General features: G+C 40.2%; 1 protein-coding gene across 2 annotated transcripts in view; it reads left to right on the forward strand.

Moving 5' to 3' along the window:
• Positions 1-23,947, forward strand: part of UNC5D (unc-5 netrin receptor D) — a 167,607-nt gene extending 143,660 nt beyond the window's left edge. For both annotated transcript variants that reach the window (XM_032998334.2, XM_032998335.2), the window contains 6 exons: positions 1,158-1,326; positions 3,025-3,252; positions 6,221-6,370; positions 11,478-11,642; positions 13,477-13,655; positions 15,823-23,947. In XM_032998334.2, the coding sequence (XP_032854225.2) occupies positions 1,158-1,326; positions 3,025-3,252; positions 6,221-6,370; positions 11,478-11,642; positions 13,477-13,655; positions 15,823-16,027 (1,096 nt within the window). In that variant the 3' untranslated portion in view covers positions 16,028-23,947. The remainder of the gene's footprint in view (positions 1-1,157; positions 1,327-3,024; positions 3,253-6,220; positions 6,371-11,477; positions 11,643-13,476; positions 13,656-15,822) is intronic.
• Positions 23,948-26,613: the final 2,666 nt, after the last annotated feature.

Raw genomic sequence — 26,613 nt, forward strand, 5'->3', positions numbered from 1 at the left:
AGCGGGGGCCGGGCTGCTGCTGCGAGGCGCTGCCGGGCAGTGTTCCCGTAGGCTGTGACGGGGAAATGCATAAACAGGGATTTCCCCCTTGTTTGTATCTTGGTTTTATTGTTGTATCTCCTTATTTATGTCTTGGTTGAGGTTCTCCCCCTTATTTTTATCATGGAAACACCATTTGCTTTAATTTTAAGAGTGAACTACATGTCCAGGAATATAGAAGCCAAAAATGGGGATTATACAACCCAGATGAAGGATTACAGTGTAAAAAAACAAAACAAAACAACCCAAAACCACCAGGGCAAGATGTTTCAGTTGCCAGTATTGATGTCTACAAAGTGAGTCTCACCCACTTTGTCAGTGGTTCTGTACAGGCATTTATCATGACAGGTACAGCAAACATATCTGTGTGGGACAGGGTTAAATTTGGGTTTGAATGAAAGAGAAGAAAAGAAGATTCTTGTCAGATACTTCATCTTTAGAATTTAGCAAGCAGTTAATCTAACCAAACGTCAGTGATTACATTGAGATTAGATGACTCCCTAGGCTTCAGTTGTGCCGATGGGATCTCCGTTGACTGTACGGGAGCCCGTGTGCACGTGGCTACTTTGCCGAGTTCTGAATTTAAGGAAAGGAGTCCTGTCCCTGCTGGCTGCTGTGAGTTACCTAGCCGGCTCAGTCTGCAGAATACAGATGTGTTTTCAAACCAGGGAGATCACACTCGATCTGGAAAAATCTATGAGACTGTGTTTTTAAACGATAATTTGTTTTATCTTCACTACTGTGAAAATATTGTTGATGACAGGCTTTGAAGGCAGAATTAGATGGTAATACTACCAGCTGGTGCATAAAGCCGGGCTTACTTGCATAGAGTAATTTTAGTGTTGTATTTAGTTAAGCAAATTGAAATGTATTTTAAAGACCAGAATCCTAAACTGACCAGCCAATGATGTGAGTAGAAGTGGCCTAATAGTTTTGTTTCATCTCCTGCTTCTACGTGAAAATTAGCACGGTAATTGGCTTGCTTATCCTTTTCTGTAATGGATCAGTAAGATACTTAGATTCTAACTGGAATATTTTAAAATTTGCAGTTAAAGTAAAATTTCACTCCTTTTTAATAAGAGCCTGACAGATGTTAATGCCTTCTCCTCCCGCCAAAGCCTACAGCCAGAAGGCACAGATGTTCTTCTAGGACCAGAAGTAACTTGTGGGCCTGCAGATTTCTGTGTCAGCACTCCCTTTGCCTTGACAATACCACACTGCGCAGAAGTAAATTCAGAGCACTGGAATATTCACTTGAAAAAAAGGACACAGCAAGGAAAATGGGAGGTAAGTTTAGACTTCTGCTCCCACTAAAAGGTTGTACTAATGATGGAAACGTGATTATTATTCATGCAGGTGCAGGTCAAAGATTATCTAAGTGATAGACACTTTAGAGAAACAATTTTAAAAAAAAGGATTTTGCATTTTGTTAAGAAGCAGCTAAACTGGTTTATTTTAACCAAGATGTGCAAAAAAGGGTCAACTTTATGATCTAGCCCATGTGACAAGAGAAAGTATTCATTTTCTCAGGTCACTTAATAATGCAGCCAGTAGCCATTTATTTTTAAAACCCCTGTTTTCGTAGATCATAGCTCCCAAAGAGACTCAGGTCAGAACAGATAATTATATACATGTAAGAATTTATCATGACAGAAAGTTATGGAACTGGTTAAAAATATACACTTCAAGTTTAATTTTTTTTTAACCTAGAAAGATCCTCCTGATTTAAAAATCTTGTGTCTCTGTACATGTCATTTTAGTGGGCATTCAGTGATCGTGCTCTGCTCATAACCTCTGAAGGATTAGTGTACATTAAATGAAATATTTTGCTTTCTTAGATGAACATGTATTTTCTTATCCTGATTTACTGGGGAATTTAAGCTTTGTGCATTCCTGACATGCGCGTTTGATCATGTGTGTCTGTCCACCTGCGTTTTTTAAGCCCACTGGCCATCTTCAACTGAAACTGCTTGGTAGGCAGCCGTCTCCAACATCCTAAACTTTCCGCATCATTTGGAGAGACAGCCTACTAATAATACTCTGGCTAAAGCATGCACCAAACTGCTCCTCAACATTACAGAAATCCACCCAGGATAGAAAGGTGCTGAATTTCCCAACTCTAAAGCGTTCACCGTACATGTTACTAGAACCGCAGAACCCAGTAACCAGACACAAATCCATAGTCAATCAGATTTTATTGCACTGCTGCTGCTGGAGCAGTTGGGCTGACTGCAGTGTGAGGGGAAAAAAACAGTTGAAACGTTCATGGACACCGTAACTCACTCTGTCCTTTCCCTCCTTTAAATCCCTGTGTTGTTTGGTGCTCTCGTTTAAACCATTTCACGTTCAGCTTAGTTTTCCTACTTGCACTCAGTACTCAGTGAGCTCCCTCGGTGCTGGTTACAAACACCCTGGAATTAATGAGGAGTGTAACAGCAGCCTGTAGGCTGCTCAGATACCTCGTCTAATGACGCTGTAACGCAGAACTAAGCATGAAAGGCAAAAGAGTGGGATAGGTAGTTTTTTAATGAAGGTAAACGTAACTGTAATGGATGTTCTGAAAGAAAGTCAAATACCAACTATTGTTCAAGGTTTGCTTATTGACTGCAAACTTCAAGGTTATTTCTTAACATGACTTTGGGATAAAAATTAGCTAGAAAGTCAAGAGCACTTGAAAAAAGATGTTAAAATTGTTTTCGCATCATCATTATTATTATGTGCTGTACACATTGAATTCTGCACAATGCATTCCATAAATCCTGTTGCTGACTCAGGGCTAAATTGGGAGTATTTACCCCATATAGGTAGTCTACCTTCTCCCCTTCCCTGAGGTCAACGTGAGCAAAGAGCATGCAGACTGGCTCTCAAAAATACTTTTGCATACCACTTGAATAAAAATAAACAAATAATGTCATGACTCCTATTGTCAAGGCGTATTGATTTTATTATTTTATTTTTTTTTTAAACCTGAATTTCATTTTGCAGGAAGTGATGTCTGTGGAAGAGGAAACTACTTCTTGCTACTGCCTGTTGGATCCTTATGCCTGTCACATTCTCTTAAACAGCTTTGGAACTTATGCTCTTATTGGAGAACCGATCTCTGACTGTGCCGTTCGACAGCTGAAAGTAGCGGTTTTTGGCTGCCTGTCTTGCAATTCTCTGGATTACAATCTGAGAGTATATTGTATGGATAACACACCTTGTGCATTTCAGGTAAATGGTTTCACTTCCTTAATTTCATTTTAGTTATCTTTCCATAGAATACGAACATTCCTTTATTCCTGGGGATAGTCCCTTGGCAACAGCAACAGTCCAGAACTCAAACAGATGAGAATACCGTATTTTTTAATGCCACTGCTGCATAACTTAGGATAAGTAAGTCCCTTAATTTCTCTGCACTGTTGTTTCACTTGTGGATTTACGCTGCAAGAGCTTTCGGGCAGCCAAGCTGCCTCTTCATTTTTTGCCAGGAAGATGGGAACCCACTCTGCCCACATTCTAGACTGACCAAAAATCACGTAGCCACGGTTAACCCAGCGCAAAGCTACACCTGATAAGCAGAGAGAGTTAGGCTGGGCTCAGGGCCCTGGCTACTGCATGGCACAGGCAGAGCTTGCCTGCATCTGGAGCGGAGTGCTGCTCCACTGCAAGCAGAAAATGTAAGTCATTATCATTTGATGTATAGTATTTATCATGCTCATTACCCTTACACTGTCATTAGTCAGTTCAGGATTTCCTCTCCTGTTTACAATTTGAGCAAGAAGAAGGAGATTGCCTTACCATTTTTTTAAACAAAAACTTAATTAGAATCGTGCGTTTCCCCTTTTTTTTTAAAAAAAAAGAAAAAAGAACACAAAACAATCCCCAAGAGGCAATTAAAATTAGCATGATTTTGCTACATGGTATTCCAAGACGAAACAATGAAATTCACTGGCTTTTGCAGCCTTAGTAAACTCAGAAGCTCTAGCAAAATGGTTTTCTTTTGGGAACTGAAATGAAGACAGTTATGACAGATGAATTTTATTTCCTTTTCCTATCGTGCAGAATAGAAACATGAATCTTAATGAAGCACGCACTAATGTCTGTTTGCTTCCAATAAAAGCAAAGCCACTGAAAGGATTGTTAACGACTTACAATAGCTTTGTAATTATACCCTTTATAACACTCACACAATTCGTGGGCTACCAGTATTTTCCTGGATGAGTCTGTAGAAAATTGTAGGAAGAATAATTACCAGTTTTCCATATTCACAGAAATTAGGACAGGGTGTTTGTACATAATGAGACAACTGTATATTTATGAAATTATACTTCCCTTAAAAGCATACTGCATCAACTTCATGCCTATTGTAAATATTAAATGGGGAACGTGGAAAATACGGATTATTTTTTTAATAAAGTATTTGAGTTGGGCTTACCAAGTTTTGTTTGACACTGTTAAGCCTTTACAGTGCAGTCCTGTATAAGATATGAAGTTCCTTGATTTTTAACTTTGTCCCTGAATGAGACCTTACCTTACTTTTCTAACAGATGACTTTGCCCTTTATGCAATTCCTAGCACGTTGGGAAACTCTTGGCTCTCAAACTTTAAGAGAACCAAGCCCTTTGTATTTTGCATTTTGCCATCCTCCTGCTGACGCTTGTGGAATTAAGGACTGTAAGCATTATTAAAAGTAGAGCACTATTTATACCACATTGGTACATTTAAAAAAAATTCCAACACATTCAGGGAATTTTGAAAATAGTTATGAAACAAGCTACTCCCTTTGCAGTAGACAATCGAAAACTAAAAGTCTCCCTTTTTATTCCTTCTTTCCTATAAACGCAGCCATCAGGAGTTAAAACAAACTGAATGCCTGTAAATTGGTTTATAATAGAAATCTGTTATTATAGTTTCAGAAAGCTCTAGCAGTCCTATTTTCAGAAGGTCACAATGATTCCAGTAACTCTTCCAATAATAACTTTTCTACTGACAAGCACTAAACCTCTTTAATGTGTGCAGATTTTATATCATTTATGTGGATTAAAAATGGTAATTTTGAAAGACTGCTTGCTAGCTGATTTTTAAAGACTTCTGCAAGCTTTCCTTCCTCACTAGTATTTTTACTGTAACAGTACAGGAATGAACATTGTGTAAGTACAGGCAGAGGTGATTTTTTTACTATTATGTTTTAAATTCACATAATTATATAAAAATTGAGATTAGAACAGACCTCCAGAGGGGCTGTAGTGCAAATCCCTGCTCTAAGTCAGCCCTTCCCAAATGGTTTAGGGTCTTGTCCAGTAATTCTGAAAATGTCCAAGGGAGAAGAAATGAAACCGAAGCGTTTTGTCTGAGGAGTACACTTGGCGAGTTTCCTTTCTTTAAAGTCCTGAGAGCGCTTTCTCACCCAAACTGCTGTTGACTTAATCTGGATCTGAGCACTCACCAAGCATGCCTCATGTTGCCTATCTTCCTTCTAGTCTGTTAAGTAAATATCTCACTGAGCTTTGTATGTCAAGCGTTTCAGGAATACACCACCTCTAGTTTTTTGATTAAAATACCAAGGATAGTTGTGTTATAGCAGAACAGAAGAGGGACTAAATTACAGTGGTGTCACAGTTTAACCAGTTTCCATTTTCCTCTTCGGAGGGAAGTAGCTTTACCTGGAAATGGGCTGACACAGTCTTGCTTCCCTCTTCGTGCTGATCTTGGGGAGCTCTCTGGGTAATGGACTGCAGGCAGACTGCTCCTTCCTAATACTGATCCTGTGGGATGCAACAAAATAGTAACAATCAAACATGAGTAACTTTCAATAAAAAAGAAAAGTGGCTGGCTTTGACCTGAAACCCCGAAACGTGGAGCCAGCCACTACTGTGCTGCAATACCCTTGAAGTTTCCTTCCCAAGCACCGGGCTCCTCATCTGAAGCTCTGTGGGGATTGAGACTGAGGTGACCAACAAGAAAATTCAGCGTCACAAGTACCGTCGTTACGTGCACAGAACTGGCACTGCCAGTGCTGAACCAGCCTTTTAACTCCAGGGGTGAAATGCAAACGGCCTCTGGCCCCCGACAGAAATGCTCTGCTGCTGTACCCTGATACGCGCAGGGGAACCAGCCACCTTCCACAAAGGTGAATTTTCTTTACATTTGGTATTTGTCCCTAATACTGAAAAAATTCTTTCCTCCTCTGCCATTGCAGGAAGTGGTTTCAGATGAAAGACTCCAAGGAGGACAATTACTGGAGGAACCAAAACTTCTGCATTTCAAAGGGAATACCTTCAGTCTTCAGATATCTGTCCTTGATATCCCTCCTTTCCTTTGGAGAATTAAACCCTTTACCGCGTGTCAGGTACCTGTCAATTTTATCTCTTTACAGTTGAATTCAGAGGAAGTAAGAATTTTCACTGGTATAGGCTTCACCCAAATAAGACGACAGTCTCTTTTCTTTTTGAAAGGCGTGGCTTTAATCTCTTGGGTATGTAACAAAAATGCATTGCCTTATGATTTTGACAAACACAGATTTCATACATAACAGACTGCTTTAAATTTTTAATCTTACAAAAATGCAAGCTTGTACTTTCCCTCATTTCAGCTACCTCCAACAGGAGGCCTATATTTTTCTTAAAAGTTATCACTCACAAAGATGTTTTTGCTATCTTTGTCATTCCAATTTCTGTATAGCTACAAATATATGTCTGAAAATGACATTTAAATGTCATAAGTTCAAATTACAGCACATATGTACTAAGAATTAGAACTGAGGAAGAGCAAATTATTTTTTTCTGTACTACATTAATTAAAGAGGCTGTTGAAGACAGGGAAGTAAAAATCAAAACAAAAGAAGAATTTCTACATGTATTTCTGTATATTTCCAGGTTACTGGAAATTAGAAGTGAGGTGCTGGCACATAGAATGGGCAGGACTTCTAAAATACAGAGCTTAATTAGACTATATAATCTCCCTTTTCCGAGAAGCATATAGAAAGAGTTATCAATCATTCAGTATTTTGGCAAAAAAGTTTTAAATGTGTTGCCATGTTCTCCAAAACATCAGTGTAATGGGCTCTGAAACTTATAAGGCCTAATCTATATAATTCAGAATGTGAGGCTAAATCATGCTGCAACTTAAAAAATTAAAGAAATTGCTTCATTTTTAGCTTCATATGAAGACCAGCTTGCTTTTGTTTTGTTTATTCTACCCACCTAATTGCATTTTAAAAGACAAACTGATCAGTATTAGGATGTCCTGCTACTATATCAGATATCTATCAAAAGTAGTACCTTCCTGGGCAGTAAAAAAAAACTCAGGAGTTTTCTTTTAATACAACAAATTGAGTTTTGCCTCGCACCATATTTGAAACAGAGCTCCATACTTTGATTAATTTGTTGTCTCTTGATCCCTTGTCCAATCCTGGAAAATAAATCTGCATGATAGTCCAAAATGCAACCTCAAAGCACTATTTAGAACAAGTCTGTTTTCTGAAAACTGCTTTCTAATAACCATTCAAGAGATGTGAACTAAATATATGTAGCATTGTCTTATGCTGATCTCTTTTGACTGCTTTAGAAGGCAGACAAAACACCTCTCACAGGCCCATCATGCAGAATGTGTATTAGTTAAATGTCCAGTGTACAAGAGAAAACAACTGGGGAAAGATTCAGTTGAACTTGTCTTGCTGTGGTGACTGCTTCAAAACCACCACGTTCCCTTGGTGAAAAATCACCCAGGCTTTTCTTGCAGCAAAGCAACTTGTTTAAATAGCTCTAATAATAGAATATAAAACTATTGAGAGTTGAACCTTTCTCACTCTCCTGTATTGGACGCAGTAGAAATTCCTGTTCGCGTGGTTTGGTAAGACTGTGGCAGGAAGGCATTGCAGCTACATGAGGAGGAACAGACCCTCGGGACGCAGGTAACACTGTGGTGTAACTTAGGAAAATGGCCTACAGACAACAGAACTTACTGTGCTGTCTGCAAACTGCGTTGCTGATAGCCAGAGAAAGAGGTTTTGCTACTCTAGCTTCCATGTTTCTTTGTAGTTAAGAATTCAGGGAGGATTATTTCTGCTTGATAATTTCTACAAAGTTATTTCTTTGGGGCATCACCTCCTTTGCTGGTTGTGAGTCCCTGGTGCATGCAAAGTTCTGGGAGCGACTCAGAGGCCTCAAAATACTTCGTGTGTGGTTCAGCACTTTTCTTAGTGCTATGTGCAACTTACATGAATAAATATATTGCTTATGGTATATAAAACTCAGGGTCTTTTGTTCTCTGTTGGCAAGTAACAGTCTAGAGTTTCCAGTCCAAGCTGAACTGCAGGGTGCTGCTAAGACATGATAGCCAATGCAAATTTCTTGGTATTAATCTTCACGCATTGCAAGGACCTCGCTTTGCTGAATCTAGTGCAAGTGGCACAGTCCAAAGTAGCTATTCAATTTATTGCTTCAAGATAAAACCAACCAAAACAGAGTCAGTTGAGGGAGTCATAACCCACAACAGAATGCTTAAGTTCTGTGCTTGCTTTAAGGCAGGCAGAGAACGGCGGAGCTCGGGCAGACTTTGATGTAGCAGGCCTGCTAGCCGGTCTCTCAGCAGCCGCTCAGGGTTACAGAAGCATGGGCAAAGCCTCTGCTGACAGAATGGTCTGACACAATGCTGATGCTGAAGCCAAATAAATATTTACATTTTATAATTGAGTATCGTTTGAATGACTCGCACAGCTGAGAAACAGAATAATTGTTTCTAACAGAAACTGCAGAACAGCTTACACTGGCTTTGTATTTCCCTCTCAGGGAAATGCTTTATGAAATGTCCCATCTCTGTTGGCAGCTCTGATTTGGTTCCAGCCTCTTTATATATAAAAGAATCTTACTTCTTCATGTGGAGTTTCTTCCAGTGCTTGCTTACTTTCTCTCCTATGGTACCACACTTTAAAAACAAGTTGGCTGTTCTGGTTGTCAAGAACAGCTGAAAAGAGCCTGTTCCATAATTGTCTGTTTGGTCCATCAACTGAAACCATTATCAGATAGTAGAATGAGGAAGGATTTATGTTAATGATTTCTCAGATAAGTAAAGATCCTGCTTCAAGGCTTGAACAGATGAATAAATCATCACGTAAAACTGTGGCATAAAAGCAGTTAATGGCAGGTGGTAGTCAGAATTTCTCCAGACTCTTAAGTGCGTTTGTTTGTCCTGGCCATCCTGCGGAGCAGATGCCGAGTGCTTGGCATCCTTCCCACCGTGCTCACACGTAACTAGGGGGGAACCCTTAAAAACTGCCTGGGTGGTAGAGCACGAAGAGGCTGTGACGAGCACGTTAAGACGCCAGACAGGCACCTTTGGGGGTTAAAAGCAGCTGTCTTCCGAGCATCTTGTGTCTCTTGGAGGATCCAGTGTCTATCTAGAGCTATGAGGTGATTTACATTCCCGCTGTCTGCTAGCAACTTAATTATAAAGAGAGAATAAAACTGAAAGCATTTCTGAAACACTTTAAACTCTCATTGTTCCACCATGCTTTACCCCCTTGTATTATGTTTCATAGAATTCTTTTCAGCTGAGTGATTCTTCCACTCTGAATGAAAGCAGCGATGATTACTCTGGAAAAATCTAATTACAGTTGCTCCACTTCTAATATTTTGCTAATGTTTTCTTTATCACTGTTGGTATCTTGCTACTGCTACCAGCTGAGGATCTAAACGCAGAGCTTATCATTATCACTTAGTGCATCATTACAGATAGCCCGAGACACTCGTAAGAAGCACTAAACTGGGTATCAGTGATGAGTACGATGATACTTTCCCTAGTTTAGTCTTGACTGTACTTGAAAGTGTAGGGTGAGGCTGATCTGTGAAGCTGTATGCTCTCAGATTACCAGTGCATAGCTAATTTCTTCAGGGGCACAGAAAAGATCGTGACCTAAATCAAATCAAAATTGCTTACAGGAAGGCAAGAATGAAGAAACGCATCTTTTCTGAGCTGCAAGCTCCTTAGTGAGCTTCCGTTTATAAAGTGATCATGAGAGTGAAGTGCACGGTTTATTTGATTTGAACAGCTGATTATGACGAGTGACTAGTTGGTAGGTCACTCAGTTATAACTATCAGTATTAAATAGTGAAGGAACTACGGCACATTTTTTGTCCCTGTCTCTGTTATTTATTAACCCTTTATAGAGCTCTGAAAAATGCAAGCAGAATCTATGCCCAGATTAAATTTGCGTATGTAATTAATGTATTTTCTTGGAGGGATCAGCATCACGTGCCATTGAAATCAATTCTAAAATTTAAAAATAGTGCATGAAAAAAGGACAGAGTAATCTGAAAATTCATAATCCTCCTCTGGAAAAACTGATGTAAAAATCTTTAAACTACTTTCCTTGTGTTAGACTAATTGCTAATTGAAGCTGTTTAATACTGTTCCATAATCATACGGATGAATGCTAAGATCCAGTAGAATGAAATATTAATATCAGTCTTCTTTTCCCTTTTACATTGCTCTCCAGATTGCCAATTCTGCAGTATTTTCCAATATTCTGAAATTAATAGAGAACATGCTTGGTTTAATTGTTTTTACTACTTACACACCTTCACAGCTACAATGCAGAACACTACAGTGGGTTTATAGCCGATGTCAGTTTGGAAAACAAACAAAAAAACCCCAACCAACCAACCAAAAAAAAAAAAAACCCACCAACAAAACCCATGTTCTGAAAGTGTAAAGAGAGGACATCAGTAAGAGAACTTTGGTATTTCCAAAGTAAGCATAAACCAGAAGGTAGCTGCCCCCTCTGTAATCTCCTGCCTATTTCTGTACGTTTTTAGGAACTCAAAGCAGCCAGGGATGCCAGCAATCTCTGATGATTAATTGCTGCAGTTGTCTATGTAGGATTTGATGAGGGCATTCACCCCATTAACTGTCCCTGGCTGAAATAGAGGAGTCACTGAAAGTAGTCACAGAATATAACAGCATGAAACTAAGAAGTAAAACTGAGACTGACCCCTGAGTGCAGTGGGTGCAAGGTGACTACCCAGGCAGGTGGGTGTTCAGAAATTCGGATGGAACATAAATACAGCAAACGTGCTGCCGTGCTCTGTGCTGCATTAACTGACAGAGGAAGGGCAGTTCCTGAGGGGAGGTTCCTTTTTTGGGATTCTGTAGTATAAGGTGATGGCAAGGAGATGCCGATTAGAGTACGAGTTCTGATCCCTGCCTAGGAGGAGTAAGTGAAGTGCATCTCTCAAGTTTTGTTTTAGATGAGTCTCTCCTCATTGGTGCCACTGAATAAATGCAGCATCTTTGTTTTTATCAACTGAATCATCATTTATTAGTTTGGTCCTACTTTGAGTTTGCAGGGATGTTAGTAAAAACGCAATTGCAGAGAAAAATCATGGATTTTTTTTCTCCCTGTTTTGCTCTTGTCCCACCTTCCCTCTCTGCCGTGCGCCCGGTTGCCCCCCTCGCAGGAGCTGCCCTTCTCCCGTGTGTGGGGCAGCAGCCAGAAGCCGCTGCACTGCGCCTTCTCCCTGGAGCGCTACAGCCCCGCCACCACCCAGCTCTCCTGCAAGATCTGCGTCCGGCAAGTCAAGGGTCACGAGCAAATCCTGCAGATCCAGACATCCATTCTCGAGGTAAAGCGTTCTCTCTCCTTTTACGTTGCGTTAAGTTGCCGTGCAGTGGGCAACATGCTCCCTCCCCATTTTTGCCGTTTCTGCCTCTACGGAGCCTCTTCAAAACTCCAACGAGCATGCAAAGCCTTACAGATCCCATTTCCAGCAGAAATCAAAGCACAGAGATTCTACAACACTACAAGTAATTTATATTTGACTTGGTGGTAATAGTTTTTTTTTTTGCCAGAAGTTTTTGAACAGTTTTGTAGAGCACGGAGTTGAAAGCAGACGGACTGCCTGTGCGCTGTTCGGCCCCTGCCGACCCACTTGCAGCGTTTCTGTGTACCCGGCATGGCTGGCGAGGACGGCAGCTTTGCTCACAGGTGAAAGAAATCAAACAGGCTGGCAAGCTGGTGCTGTCTCCTCCAGCAGCGACAACTTCAGCTGCTATTTTTAGGTTATTGAGCATATCTTCGTTGATTAATCTAGATTAATACTTCTGGATTAAAGACAGATGCCCATTGCTAAATGCACTAGGCAGAGAATGCAGCAACTGAGTAAGAAGATCACAAACATCATTCTGTATAAAAACATCCTTAGGATACAGCTAAGCATTTTTCCAGTTCCCTACTGTTATTTCATAAAAAATTTCTCTTATTCTACATATATCTCAATAAAATGTTGCTGCTGATTTTTATTTTTCCTCGCATTTATTTAAATAAAAAAAAAAGCGACCTATCTGTCCACAAGTCCTGAGAGCATGCTAAAATTCTGTCTTCAAATGGATTTGCTAGTACAGAAGCCTTTTTCATGACTATCTCAAAAAGTGATTGAAGAGTGAGGATAATTTGACTGTAAAATAAATATATAAATAACAACTGAATACTTGAACTGCTCATTGCTCTACAATTCCCTGAACTAAGCAGGTAGCAGTAGGCTTATCTCACATGTGCAGGGTATGAAAATCTACTATTGTTCTGCATATTTAATTTAAATAGTCAGACCATGCGATATATCTACAGCACCACTATTACTTTGCATGGATGACTTTTGGGATGTGTCATAAATGTTACATGAAGAGACTACAGCATCATTGTTATTTAATATTTATGCTGCATTGCACTGAAACGAATAATGCATGGAAATGTGACTATTACACAAGACTGATACAATTTCATAGGAGAAGAATGGGCCAGATCTGCGAAAGGACCTGGATTCCAAAGAGATTTTTAATATGGAAGAACTGAGGTACTTACAGAATTGAGGTGTTTTGTAAAAAGAAAAAAGAAATCACAAATGAGAGATTGATGTGTCCGTATTTTAGGCTTAAGCCATTAAAGATGTAGAAACACATATGCTTTTGTGGCATCCCATCTAGCAATCACTGCTCTGTTGGACTTTACCTGTACCACAAAAATAAACAAAAAGAGGAAACGTGTAAAAGGAAAATGACACGACTTTAAATGGTTTTATACAGAAGTGCTTGTGACGTTCCAGAAATTCCTTCACAATTCAGGAAAACACCTCTTAGCTATTTGATTTTCTGTGTCAACCCTACAAACTAGAGGTGGAAGCTCAGGCTCAGGTTTGATTCGTTCTTCCTCCGAAAGCAGAGTTGGTACGCGCCGGTACCCGTGCAGAGGCTCCCTGCGTGCCGAGGCGGGCAGGTCAGCACGCCCAGCTGGGCTCGTTCCGAGCAGGCTGTGCAGAACGCTTGTCTCCGTGCCCATTTGGGAGCGGGACAGGATGATAGGAATCCTCGTGGTGTTACTCTGCTACTACGCTGAAGAGAGCCACCCGGGGCAGGCAAAGCCCGATGCCCTGACTAACTGCTTTGCTTTTATATTCTGTGTAGAACGAAAGAGAAACCATCACCTTCTTCGCACATGACGACAGCAACTTCCCCGCGCAGATGGGTCCAAAAGCATTCAAAATCCCCTACTCTATTAGACAGCGAATCTGTGCAACGTTTGACACACCCAACGCCAAAGGCAAAGACTGGCAGATGTTAGCACAAAAAAACAGCATTAACAGGTAATGGAAAGCAATTTTGAAAGGTGAACATTTACATATGCAACAGGAATAATTTGCTGCTGTTATGGTTTTTTTTAGTTTGTTTGCTGGTATTAAAGATCTGTGCATAGTAATTAACATACTCTCAAGGATAAGCTGTAGTTCATACGTTCTCTCCCACACGACCGGCTGCCGAAAGCAGGAGCTGCTCGCTCTGAACCAGCCCGTGTGCCCTCTCCTCCCCGTGTTTGCTGCCAGGGCCGGTTTCCGTGTTCTGGCCTGGACCTTTTCTCTGGGCACCCCCAGGAGCGGGGCTCGGTACAGTGCACGGCTGCAGGAGGAGTTTGGCACGGGTTCAAAGGACTTAGGAGGTTGCATGTTCTCTCAAAAAGTCATATGGCCTGTTGCCTTGGCTTCTATCGACGTGTTTTGTATTCCAAAATGAATTACATATTTTGCAGATTTTTGTTAAGGAAAAGGCATATTTTAAAAAGAAGTCATGCTGTACTGTTAGGAGTAATAATATTATGATTATTAAAACTGAAAGATGCTGTAAAAACTAATTTACTAGTTATTTTGCTTTTTCCGCTTGGCTAAATTAAGTTGGTGGAGGCAGTTCACTCACAGAAATATTTTTTGATTGTCACAGCCACCATAAGCATGTTCCCGAGAGGCTAGAAGAATACTTAAATCAAGCAAAATAACTTTTCATTGACTCATTCCTTTGCATGGGAATCCCAATAAACCACATCTGAACCAAAGAAAAAAGTAATTTATAGTCTTGCAGCAGTGAGAGAGTCAGAAAATTCTGCTTTACTTATCAGTGTTTATTACCTATTGTCAGGCGCTTTAATCTTCCGTGGTTTCTACTGCTTATGCATAGAGGAAGCCAAAGGAGATTTCTCCTTCTGAGGAATCTGAGAGACAGAGCACTAAGGAGATTGCGCTGACGTGCGTAAGACCAAAGCTGTGATAGCCCTTTGCCTTTCGAGTCTGTGTAGGAGACTCCTGGTGTAGGGTCTTTACAATATCTATTTTTATAAAATCAAATTCATAGACAGAAAAAGGAAGTTGTCGAGCAGTTTAAAGAACCCACAATGTAGTTATAAAACCAGGTGGTAGAGCTTAAATACTCCACTTCATAGATTTCCACATCTCGCTGTACAGCATAATCCATTAGTGTCACGGTTCCCCCCATCTATTTCAGAGTCTAGACCCCTGCCACGCTCGTAGTTGTGCTGCAGTCAAGCTCTCGGCCAGGGTACCAGCCCGGCCTCGGCTCCTCAGCTGAGCACATCGTCTGGTCTTTCAGTTCGTATCCGCGCTCGGAGGGACTTCAGGGCTGCAATGGGACTGCAGCTACACACACGCACACACTGTTCTCTGGTGCTAACTGCCGCTCACCCAGGGAGGGGGAAGTACCGGGGAAAGTAACGAGCAAAGCTTGAGGGAAGGAATGGTATCTGCCTGGTTTTTACTGACAAGTAACAGTGGTCAGTAGCAAATACTTAATTATCTTGGAGTTGATTTAAAAAAAAAACAAACGGCAGCATGCAAGTCCACATCTCCTTCTGTGCTACAGGTTTATCTGTTCGTTCCCACATTTATAGATATGTATCTATATGTAATACAAATGTTATAAATACCATTTATCCTTGTGATGTGAAGTCCAAGCCCGTAAATAGAAGGAGTTATAGGGCAATGCGTTTAAGGTAAATGCTGTTTTACCAAATTCTTTGACAGTCACCCCTACAAAGTCCTAAAAACTACATATTAATAAAATATAAATTTACAAATTAGAAGATGTCATTTCTTCACATAATCACAAGCATCAAGTGAAGTTATATAATTCCTCTCCCTGACAAATACTTGCTAAGTTTATTAATGATGCTTTCCAAAACTGACTTGTTTTCTACATGATATAGGACGGTTCTGCTGGCCAGCGGTTATGTGCAAGTCCCTTGTTCACTCTCCTTCTGCTCAACTGAGCAAGTGACACGTGAACAATAAATGCAGCAGTGTGGGTCCTCTTGAGGGTTCCCTCATCTAGGTCTTGCTGAAGGTTTTTTGTTTTTTAAACACATCTGCATTGCTGGGCACAACAGAGGGCACGTTCCCATTTCAGGGCAGCTACCGTATATACTGTTCCTCATGCTTTTCGTTTCACCTTTTTCTCCCCCCCTTTTAGGAATCTCTCCTATTTTGCCACACAAAGCAGTCCATCTGCCGTCATTCTGGACCTCTGGGAAGCCCGACACCAACACGATGGCGACCTTGACTCCCTAGCCTGTGCCCTGGAAGAAATAGGAAGGACACACTCCAAAATCTCAGACATAACAGAAACTGAGATTGAGGAGCCTGACTTCAACTACAGCAGACAAAATGGACTTTAGTCACTTTTTTCCATTCAAGAACTGATGGCCAGCTTTGACTATTACACTAGAGATTCGCTTTGGCAGGGAGGAAATAAGGGTTTCTGCACGGTGTGTATGGGAACAGACACTCATTTCCACAATGCAGTTTTCAGTTGGAGGAGCAGAAGCAGCCCTATTAAAAATCATCTCGGTAATAAGGAAAACACAAGCTTCTCCATGTCCTCTCTCATTTAAAATTCATGTTTTAAAGTCAAAAGCAAAACTACACATCTGTCATTCCTGGGGCAGGAAGGAGTGACGTACAGAGCCATTAGCAGCAAATGCGATGACATAATGTATTTAGGAAACAGTAAGGCTAATGTAATGCCTAGTGAAAATCAGCAAATATGATATTGACTATTTAGAGCCAGTACTGGTTAATCCTAGTCTAAAGGCTTGTCGTCCTGGGGCCTCCTGCATCTCTAACTGAACACACTAAAGAGTGGGCTTCAAATGCCCTTTGATCACATCAGGCTGTCACTTTGTATCTGCTACAGGAAAACTGAAAATCTGGCCTAATCCTGTTCAGATGTTTGAGGAATTAGAAGATCTCATAACTATTTAGTTGGTATCATGTGTATTCCAAACAATTTCTTTCAAAAATTCAATCGCTTAATGAATGTACATTTGCTGCAGAGCTTTCCTGCCTATTCTGTTAACAAAATAACAGAACAAACCCCTTCTCTGTGAAATTAGTGCGTGTGTGTGTGAGAGAGAGAAATTTTCTGAAATTCAAAAGATGTTTCTTTGGGGGTAGATTTAAATAACCAAATGCAGGAAATTGCCAGCCCTATTTTAGCAAGTTTACACATTTTTTTTAATTACTTCATGTTGTGGGGCTAAACTAAAAAGTAAAGGTGAAGTGAGTCAGCATAAGCATAGCTTAATTTTAGTTTAGTTTCCGTTTGAAACAAAGAATAAACCCCACATGGTACTGCCAAAAATTGGCTTGATTTCATTGTACAATTTGGAAATTTCACAGGATATAAAGCTGGCTGGTTTACACTTGGTTTAGTTACAAGCATATTGCATTTACCACCAAAACTAGAGAATTCTCTTAATTTTTTATCCATTTTATACAAAAATAATTTATTACTTCAACTGAACCAAAAAAAGAGCTGTCACTGTGAGTGAGTGTCCTAGTGGAACTGGTACTGAGCCAAATTTAACTATTATTTTTACTCATGTAATCTTTAAAGTTAGCCAAGGTGGTTGTTAGCTCTGGCCCTAGGCCATCAGTTTTAGTGATAAGAACTAATCAGTATAAAGCAGGAACACAAACAAGACTTTAGGAGCTTTATGGAAATGCAAGAAATTGAAAACAAGCATTCTGGGGGTTTTTTTTACCCCCATATTTGGCCGAGAGAAGCATGATAGGCCAGAGGGTAGGTACTTACTGTGCGAATCTATAATAATCTGGAATTATTTCTTGACCCAGGATTCCAGTTCTGAAGAGTATGATGAACAACTCTTGATGGAAGACCCTGCTTGTTCTTGCTGATCTGAAATTGCAAATTTGACTGCTTTCCCAGCTCGGCAGGCCAGAATAGTCTTAGACTTATAAATACTTAGACTTCCCCAAACATTTTCTGCACTTTAGTATTTCATGCAGTCTGACATGAGAGTTCCTGTTTGCAATGGGAAATCATAATGGCTGCGAGCATATTTGAGACAGAGACAAAAATACCAGCTTACTTGGCAGCAAGCTGTCACTGTTTTCAGCAGCACAGGGTTCTATCTGTGTTTGAATTATATTTCTAGTGACTTCCAGTCCTCCTCCTCAGAAACCTGTTCTTCATTGGACAAAATGTCATGAATTAAAAAAAAACAGGGAATGGCATCCACAGAGAGCGGTGGAGTTCTGGTGAGCTGTCGTTGTCTGGGAAACCAGCTACAGTCACTCGCCAGCAGTTAATTTGTTCTCTGCTTCTCCTCAGATGCAGGTTTAATTTTCAACCTAGCTTAGGTTAGCTACCACAACAACGACCTAAGGACTACACCCTGCAGGGGCTGTAACATATTCATGTCATTCTGAAGAGCTGTAGGTACTTTCTCCTCTTGATTGCCAAATATATGTGAGGTACACACAGCATACGGGGTCAAAAAGAGCTGCAATGTGGAGCTCAGACCTTAAAGCTTTTTCTCAGGAAATGCACAGTGTTTACTTCCAAGACTTGGGTAGCTTTGAAAAACCTCTGTGTACAGCGACACCCAACTTCGGGTGCTCGGCGAAGCCAAGAGAGCAACCAGCAGCTGTCCAGACCACCTTCCTCCAGAGCGCGTCTGAAAGGGCCTTCAGACCGCCGGGATCTGGGTTCTCCACCAAAATACACCAAGTTAGATCCAAAATCCAGTGAAGTCTAGTGGCTGAGTTAACATACTGAAAAGGAATAAATGTCAAAGTTTCTTACAATGCCAAAAAAAAACCGGTCCGGTTTTGGGCCTAAGGTAAGATTCTAATTTTACATTGCTCAATAGAATATTGTTGTCTTCTTCTAGGTTTTGTTTCCTGTTTTTTCTTCACGTTTGAAGCAGCTTCTTTGTTACTGATCTTTCTTTTTGTGACTCCGAATCAAGATCTCTGACTATTTCTAACCTATTACTGGTTTGATGCTCTTGTATTAGTTTAAGTGGACTAGAAATGCCACGGTACCACTTACTTACCTGTCTGCCATTGGAACAGGGTTTGAAACAGTGACCAAACCCCCAGCCTGCATTTCTACGGGGACCTTATCTGGCTGTAGACCCGAGCCTTACAAGAACTGCCATACTCTGCTGGGTGAAAATCCATGCAGTCTCGTACAGTATCTCTCATAGTGACCAGGATTGAAAGTTTAGGGGAAACGGTGTAAGAACTGTGCCCTGCACTGAAGGACTTCCTCAGCAGGGGGTTGCATCTGGCCCGCTCTGTCCGAGGCACTGATACTGTCCTTCAGCACACTGACTAATCCCTTTTGAACCCACTGAAAACACTTGGCCTTCGTGGACAATAGAGGAGAAACAAGGGCCACAATCTTCTTTTGCATTTTTCTAAACAGTCCTTCCTTTCCAAGCTTTCCTCTTGTTTAACACACGCTGCCGAACAATTGCCCTGGGTTCCCCTAGGTCCTGTAGTAAGGAATACTGAGTAAGTGCTCCCCACTCACCTTGCCCACACTGGACATTCTTTTACAGCCTTCTCTCACATTTCATATCCTCTCACTCTCTTATCTAGGCTGAAACCCCCTGGTTTATTCTACTTCTTTGGCCATCCTTGCTGTTACTCCCTGTATCATCTCCCGTTCTGTATCTTTTTGGAGCTGGAGTGACCAGTGACCTGCTTTTCAACAGGAACGCAGGCTAAATCACACAGTTCCTCCAATTCCTCAATTTCTTGCTGTTCCCCCGTTCAGCATCAATCACAGGATTAAGATCTTGCTATAGTGTAAAGCCACAAAAAACACCTGCAGGAGTGCAGGACGCCTGAGAATACAGTGACTGCCTTTACTGTGCAAATTATTCCAGCTAATCCATCCTGAACACCCAGAAAATAAAACCTGTGAGTAAAAAAATGTGTAGCTGAAAAAAAAGACTGAGGTGACAGATGTCCAAATCATTAAAAAAAAATCATAAAAAGGAAATTATTTGTTCTCCACAATAGTGATGGATGCTGATAAGCAGCAACTGGACAATAAGAACGTGAGTTAGACTTCTGAGTGGAAAAACAGGCTGCAGGTTTTTTTCCTATTTGCCTCCTGCCCGCCCCCCACATCTGTTGATTACCTGAAATGTCTGGTACAGACATGCCTGTTCTCAGATGCTCTTTCTGTTGTTTTGTGTAAGCATCATGGGATGATATTAATAGCACTTAGCACTTTTACTTATAGAGGCTTATGCAAGTTCTCCTCCCTTTTTTATGCACAGTCCCGGTTTTAGAGATGGAGAAATTAAAACGGTTTTTAGTTAAATGCTTCTGCTACCATATAAATGAAGCAGCAACATGAATTTTGTTACCATTAACAAGCAGCTAAACAATACAAGTAAAAGATGTTAAATGTTTGCTTCCTATTTTCCACAGTAGAAGGCAGCTGCCTGGTGCCAGCTCCCCCACAAGCCTGCTGTAAGTATGCTTTGCAGTACAGTGTTCTCTCAGAATGGTAATTCAGAATTTGTATGCAAATGCTATATAAAGAGATATGTTGAACATTATTAGCAATCTTAAATTTCCAGAAGCACATTTTTAACATCTATATTAAAAAGATTTTTTGGAAATCTGTATACATATATGTATATGGTCTGATGCAAAACACAGATGTAAAGGAGCATCTGAAGCAGGATTAGAGGCCAGAAATTAAAAATTTATTCCTTTCCTCTATATTAGTAATTAGGAATTTTACAAATCTCTTCACAAACTAGAAAGTAAAAGAGAAATGTAATGCTACGCCCTTAAGATCCCATTTAGCTGCCCTGAGTCCGAGATGGTGAAACAGCCGTTTTGATTTTACATCACCCAAGAATCTGCTCTTGTATATTTTCATCTTCCTAAGCACTCTTCCCAGATATTTCTGTGCTGTGAGTCACTTAAGACTAATAGTTGCATTTTAAAAATTACTTACAATTTTGTCACCAAAATGGTGCACTTCACAGCTCCACCAGACTGCAGCATCGTAAAGCTAATTTACAGTTTTTACAACGCTGCTTTTGCAATCTTACTCGTTTACATTGAAATCCTTTAAGCCACAAGGAAAGGAACCCTGCTCAGTAGATTCAAATTCAAATTTCATTTACCAGCGCAAGTCCCATAAAAGCAAGATGTACTCCCACAAAAATTTTATTGGGCTTTTTGTAATAGATGAAAAGATATCAGCACAAGTCTCTTAAAATACAGGGAACTATTTTTGTTATTATTTTTATCTCTGGCAACAGCTGGTCTCCTCCTCTACGGGCCCGTGCACAGCTTGCTTTCCAGCAGGTTGCGAGAGAAGCTTATTCAGCATAAATCACTAAAACAGGGATCTTCTTGTAGGACTACACAGTATTAACATCATACTAAAGGTCCATTCTTCTTTTTTTCATTTGAAAGATAGTGTTATATGAGAGTTTTAAACATTCACTAACTGATCAATTCCAGATAATATTTTCCACTACAAAAAAAAAAAATACAGTTTATGTAAACAGTGAAGCTAAAACAAGTGAGGAACTGTTGCAGACTTCTGTTCATGATTTGAATTATTTTTTTTTCCAGTCTATTTCTGCCTATAAAGCATGTTTAAGCAAAGGGCTGCATTATTTCTTGGATGGTAATTAACTGAGTGGAAAACAGGAAATTATTTCTAAGTCCTTAACGGTGAATGAGCTGAAGATTTGTCTTTCCAGCTTTTCTTTTACTACTTTGAATTATACCTAGGAAGTTTTCCCACTTTTTACACAGCAGTAGAGATGGTTAGCATTATTCACTGCGAACCTCTGTCATGTTAAACCTGCTGAAGAGTGTTTACTATGGGTTATTCACTTGTGGTGTTTGCTTTGGTAAAACTACCCCCTTGACACTATTCCTGCTTGAGAAGAGGCTCGCGATTTTTCCGCAGCAGCATGTAAAATGGCACATATGTCCTTTAATGGATATATAATGATAGCCTAGTTAAAATTACTTAAAACTTAAAGCATTCCTGAGCAAGTACAGTAACTAAAAATACTAGGTATGTAACACGCAATACCTGGAGCAACAAATAAAACTCAATATGCTGGCAAAAGATCATGAATCGTTTTCTAGTAACGCACAGTCTAGCTCTTTTCTCTCATTGCCAATACTAGCATAAGTGGTAGCAAAAATCTCCTTTCCAACATGGACAAAAATAAATAAATCACTCTAAGATTAAAGAATCACTTAGAGAATCATTTGATAGTAACAGTGTCCGCAGTGCAGAACACAGAACTGATGTTCTGCTCGTGGCTGCAAGTAAAAAAACAATCTGTCAGTATCCATGTTCACTGTTCTGTCCAAAAATAAAATACATGTCTAGGAGTTTGCCACTATATTTTTTGTATTAGAGGTGAATAGTACAGATTCTACTAGTGTTTCTTGTCTGGGGCTTGGGTGGGTAGGGGTGTATTGTAATTTTCAAGCTATTGCAAAAGCTGCTTTTAAATAAGCTGTTCAGTTGTATTGAATAACTGGTTTGTGCTTTACAAGGGAATCCGGGTGAGCCAGGGCTCAAGGGGTCGCCTCCCTGCCTTGCTGTCACAGGGTAACTAGAGCTGAAGTCACTTGTGAAAATTTAGCTATGGGATAGGGAGATTAGATGACCCATCCCTGATCTGTAATGTGTGTACTGTAATCTAATGAGATTAGACACTCACCTACTGTAGAGCTGTGGTTTTGTCAGCAGCTACTTAGTTTGTCTGCCCCTGGTGTGATAACCTTGGTTGAGAATGTACTTCTGCAGATTTAAGATGATGTCAAATCCCTGTGTTATCTGGTCTCTGTATATAAATCTTATTGTCTAATCCCAAAAGGAAATGTGTAGCACAAAATGAAGTTCAGGGTGTTCTGCACCAAGCCTGGTTAAAGTTATTTTCTGATACAGCAGAAGGGGGAAGACATGGATCTAACTGCAAGTGTATTTGCTACAGAGAATGTTTCCTAACAAATGCTCACTTAGAACTGACTGAAGCTTTGTTTTTGCAGTTTAAAAAATGTAAGACCCGCTATTTCCATACTGAAATTTGCAATATTATCCTTATGATATCTTTTCAATCAATTCCTTCAGTTTTCCCTCATTTGTGCACTGAAGTTGGAGGGGGAGGGAGGAATATTTTTACATGAAGTTGTAGACTTTCACATTCTTTCCACTTTCGATCTAAACCCCAGGTACCATTACTGAACCTCACAAAGTTCCCTAAAGCATCAGTATACACACACAGAGATACATATATATATACATATACATATATATATATGCCTCACTGGGAACGTGCCATTTACATACTTAAGGTGTATATTTGGGAACAGCAAACTGCCATCATACAATTGGTGACTTGGGAGATGATGTAGCTGCCTCCTCCCACCTCTTAATCAAATTCATGCCCACTGTGACTGCTGATCTCACCTTATGCAAGGGTACAAGAACATTAGGAGTACACCTTTTGTTAATTTGGATGAAGTAAAACATGATGCTGGTCAGTCTGATGAAACGTAAAACAGTGTTACGTGTGACCAGAGCTAACTGAAAACTTTCCATTGCACTTTCAACTTTCACAACTTTGGACCAGCCTTTTGGTGAAAAGGGGAGGGGGAATGTCAATTTAATGAAATACAAAATAATTAATAGTTTTTAAAAAGAGGAAAAATCCACAAGTATTTCTCTAGAGAGACCTATTTTCTCTTCTGCTCCTTTATTTTCACAGTGAATAGGTTCTGAAAATGTTGGTTCTTGCTCATTTGACTGAGCATTCTTCCCTCCCCCCGCTTCTCCCCACGGTTTCAGTGTGTTTAGAACTGAAAAAAGAGCAGAGGTTTGAATGCTTTCTTTAGTATGAAGCTGAAGGAGCAGGGAAGAGAGACAGAAGAACATTAAATAAAAAGCATGGCCTTGGCTTCATACCACACTTTCTGTGCCTTGTTCTATCAATGTAAATTCTGAATGTTGTACAGTAAAATACCTGGGAAAGACTTCTTGGAAAAGGCTGCACTGGCTTCTTTTTTCAGCACATGTACATATATAAATATATATACATATATATTTGGTAATGCCAAACAGCTGTGTTATATTGTACTGAAAAAGTAATAATGGACAGTTTGGATGTTTTATGTAGAGTTTGCAAAACTTGTATGGCTATAGCCTTTTGAAGATAAATGTACAGACGTAAATTACTGCATATCAGTTATTTATGAATAAAGAGTCTTTTACTGACATCTTAGATTACTGTATGAGTGGCACATTAATTACTGTGATAACAAGATGCACTGATGCAAGTGCTTTGGGATGCTTCACTGGTTTTCTAGTGAGCCTTGTATGGCAGTTTATGCTGGAAAATTGTGTACTGGACACCTTTTCCCAGAAAACCTGCAAAATCTACATGAGTAGGACCAGAACTGAAGTTTACCGTTTACTGACAACATTGAAACAATTCAAGAATATCATCCTGCTTTCATAGTAGTCTGAACTACAGCCTGAAGAATGCCAATGGCATCCTACCTAAAATGTGACTTAAGGTATTTTATGAAAATGCCGCCTTTATTTGTCTGATCATACGTAAAAGCCCTGCTCTAGGGCTAGGACATCTTTGCACTGCAAAAGTAACATATATTATTCTGCTTTTTGCAAGACAGAAGCTGTAAAACCTCTCTGTGTAGGTATATACACTGAGAATTCCCTCCAAAAGGCAGGTAGCTCCTCTGCTGCATTCAACATGTGGTTGTACGTTGAATTCTGTGTCACTGGAAACAAAGCTGAGTTCCATTCCATTTACCATGTAAATGTAATCTTTTGATTTGTATTACCCTTTACTGAGACACACCAGAGAAGAAATTGTCTTGATTAATCCTTCCCATACAGATGGGCTCATAACCTTAGATCTCACTTAAAATAACAGAAATACCCTGTCAGCAAATAGAGCCCTCACCCTAAAATTGTGAAGCAAGTATCTAGTAAAATAAGCATATGGTCACTTAATGCATGATAGCTCATCTAAGGAGTGCTAACGTGCTTCAGCTCGCCGTACAATGCATACCATTGTCTAATTCTCAGTCCTGTTCTGTCTTCACAGAATTTAGAAGGAATAATTACAGAATCTGTGAGGAATAATGAAACAGTGAGCTGCCTCCACAGCTACCGTCATGGCTGGTCATTTGAACAGGTCACAGAGTTGTTTAGTGACACCGATTTTCCCCAGGACCCTCTTGAATAGAGGGTCAGAAGATTTTGTTACAGTTTGTTCCCAACAGCTGTTAATGGAGCTACTACAGAATACCTGGTAGGAAGGATGGCTTTGGTTGGTAGATAGATAGAGAAAAGATAAGGAGAGAAATGAAATCTCTCCCTGCATGCGTTTAATTTTTTGGTTGTTTAAAGGCCATTTGGTTGCTTACTCAGATCCTTGAACCCTTCCTTCTGTTGTGACAGGAGGCAACACAGGAGAGAACTAGTCCTGGTTACAAACAGCACAAACTAATTTAAACTGAACTGAATAAATCCCAATCTGTCCTCTGCTAAGGAGGTTTGGGCTTTTTGTACTTTTTTTCTCTTCTACTTGTGAGATATTGATTTGATTTTATATAGTTAGTTAGTATTCCAATATTTACCAGTGCTTCAAGGCTATTTTCCCTTATTTTGTTTTTGTTTGTTTGCCTTTTTCCCTCCTGTCATCTTTATTTACTACATAACAGCAGCCACTAGCAGATTCAAACCTTAAGTAATGGTTAATGCCTAAAGTCCTACAGAAAGCTTTGTTAGAAGAAGAACCCAAGGAACTGTGAGCAAGCCCAGTCACCGATGCGTTGCTACATTTTGCAGGTTACCAATGGTTTGACATCATTGCAATTACACAGCAATCTGACAACCTAGCATTTCCCATAGTTGAGACATCTGTAATGCTATGTTTCTTCCCTCAACAGGAAGGAAAGAAAATATACTTCTACCCATTTTAATTAAAACTTTTGTAATGCACTTGGAAGCGCTACCCTCCCAGAAACCTAGGAGAGCTGTCAGAGGGCTGTGAAGTCCTGTCACTGCTTCACCTCTACAGAAAAGATCTGCTGGCTAGGAATTGTTACATCCAGCTTCACTCTTAACACGGCATCAAAACCATCTGCCTTCAAGTAACTTCGTTTTGTTTTTCCAGTCTGAGTGAATCTCTCACAAGTGTTAGAAAATCAAACAGGCTTTATAAAAGATGCAGCCCCACCACTATCACATTGGCAAGTCAAGTTCTACACTGACACAAAACGCCATGCTGAAAATATTCAGCATATTGCTTAGCATTTGACGCAGATACTCTGTCCCCTCAAAGGAAAAAGTACTACACGATGAAGCATGGACTCTGCTACAGTGAGTTGTTTGACGCCTATCCTTGATTTCAAAATACGTGAGTGATATAATATAAAGAAAACAGCACTCCTCCTCCACGGTCTCCCCACGCCGCTTCAAAGCACACCGTGTAATACCGTGCAGATCAGAGAGGAGGGACCTAGAGGGCCGGTCGGATGGCACATCTCGAGCGCTTTGAACTGCTGCATTCTCTGCCGCTCTCTTTAGTGGAGAACTGCTGAAAGATGTCTTTGCTGAATACAGTACTTCACTGGTGGCTGCACAGTGCCAAAGTGTGCAGTGTTTAATTCCCCAGTGGAATGGTGTTATGCTGCTAGCCTGGAAAAGTAGAATGACCTTGCATAAGGTAGGAAAACCTACTGAAACAAGTAAGAGGAAAACAACACTCGCACACTCAGCCAGAACTCGGGACAGCTGGGTGTACTTCTGTGCTATATTTTGTGTGTGAGGTCAGTTACCTGATTTTGGGGTCCTCAGACTTCTCTTTCAACTGAATACATCAATGCTTCCAACCCCTCTACCCTCCAAAAGACCCAA

This window comes from Tyto alba, unplaced genomic scaffold (assembly GCF_018691265.1).
Source record: "Tyto alba isolate M040663 unplaced genomic scaffold, T.alba_DEE_v4.0 Super-Scaffold_34, whole genome shotgun sequence".
In the NCBI taxonomy this organism is placed as follows: Eukaryota; Metazoa; Chordata; class Aves; order Strigiformes; family Tytonidae; genus Tyto; species Tyto alba.